This window comes from Saprolegnia parasitica, assembly GCF_000151545.1.
Source record: "Saprolegnia parasitica CBS 223.65 unplaced genomic scaffold supercont2.123, whole genome shotgun sequence".
Lineage (NCBI taxonomy): Eukaryota > Oomycota > Saprolegniomycetes > Saprolegniales > Saprolegniaceae > Saprolegnia > Saprolegnia parasitica.
The window spans coordinates 52944-54392 of NW_012156517.1; the positions used below are offsets into that span (position 1 = coordinate 52944).

At 58.8% G+C, this 1449-nt stretch overlaps 2 protein-coding genes across 2 annotated transcripts in view; one reads left to right on the plus strand and one right to left on the minus strand.

Moving 5' to 3' along the window:
• Positions 1-19: 19 nt before the first annotated feature.
• SPRG_14001 (hypothetical protein) lies at positions 20-285 on the plus strand (the record flags this gene model as incomplete). The annotated part of the gene is made up of 2 exons (XM_012353420.1): positions 20-214; positions 265-285. Coding segments are annotated over 2 exons (216 nt in total), but the record flags the coding sequence as incomplete, so codon positions are not given.
• A 285-nt stretch (positions 286-570) lies between these two features.
• SPRG_21372 (hypothetical protein) overlaps positions 571-1449 on the minus strand; it is a gene marked incomplete at both ends in the record, with an annotated part of 1694 nt that continues 815 nt past the window's right edge. Inside the window, 3 exons of the mRNA XM_012353434.1 lie at positions 571-799; positions 847-989; positions 1041-1258. Coding sequence (XP_012208824.1) covers positions 571-799; positions 847-989; positions 1041-1258 — 590 coding nt within the window. The remainder of the gene's footprint in view (positions 800-846; positions 990-1040; positions 1259-1449) is intronic.

Sequence of the window (1449 nt, forward strand, 5' to 3'; positions counted from 1 at the left end):
CGCCGACGGTGCAAGACAGATCGCGGCGTCGCTCAAGCTAGCGCGCAACCCGACACCGGTTCGCATTGCGCTGAGCAACAGCCAGCTCGTCCGCGGCTCGGTCCAGCAGCTGGCGGCCGCGATCGATGTCTGCCAGCAGGTGACGCTCGGGCTCTTCTCGAGCCACTCGCGCAAATTCAAGCTCGAGATGGCGGCCGCTTTGGGCCAGACAGATGTTGATGCAGGCGACGTCATTTTTGCAAGTTGGCGTCGCCGCCTGCCTAGTCGTACATATCACGTATCTAATCGATCCAACCTATCCAGTCGGTGGATTTTTGGATGGAATCCAATGTATGCGTGGTCTCGTGTTGGGGCTGGTGCACACAGCGCGTCATCGTGGTCTTGTAGACATACAAAGCGTTAAGCGTTTATTAAGCGTTCAAAGATCAAGGGTGTCGATCAAAGAGCTGGTGTTGTTGATAAGGTTTAGGGTTCACTCCCCACGGTACCGGTATACTCTATTTCATTTAGTCATTTTTGTATGTCAACGTCCAACTCATTTTAAAACAATTTTTGTAAAATGTTCAACCCTTATTTCTTCTTGGGCGCGTTCTTGAACGACGATTTGTCCGACGGATCGTCCAATTTCGCAAGTGTAATCGGGTAGTAGGCTGGCGGCATGGACGTGTCGAGCGCGCTCTCGACAAACACGAAATAGTCGCCCGGCGCGAGGCCGATCGGCAACGCAAAGATGGCTGGCACCAGCGTGCCGCCGTGTTCGGTCACCATCGCGTGCTCGTCGATCGGTGTCTTGTCGTCGCTCAGCGTCAAGAGCGGCAGAGGCAGCGGTGGGACGTCGGGCGCGACGTCGGGGGCGGCGCGACGACCGCGGGCGGCTTCTTTCCTCTCGGCACCTCGGCCACCACGTCGGGCTCGGTCGCGCCGGGAACTTTGCCAGCGAAAAGCAGCATGCGCAGTTGCCGCCCCGACTCCTCGACGACACACGTCCCCTGTACAGTAGTTGCCGATCCAAATAAGAACCTAGGAGGATGGCAACAAACCGCTTGGTTGGTCGTGCGCGCTTGAACCGGTGCGTCGATGCAGTCGATGCGAAACGCCGGCAGTCGCTTGGGCTCGGGCGGCGGCGGCGCTTCGACGCTGCTATCGTCGCTCGGCGGCACAGGCTCAGTCGGCTTGTCCTCTCGAAACACCAACGGCGCCGGGTCCACGGTCGTATAGTCCGACCCGAGTCGGGAGATCACGAGGCCACACGAGCGATCTGGAGATTTGACTGCATAGTGAGTACTTTATCGTAATGGAGCAGCGCGTACGCTCGGGCGGTTCGCTTTCCACATGCCATCGTAGACGACGCCGTCGGGGAAGACGCCGCGGCCTTTCCCGTCTCGGAGTCCGTCGACCCAGCTGCCTTCGTAGCTCTCGCCATTGGCACCCATGTACGATCGTAGCTCT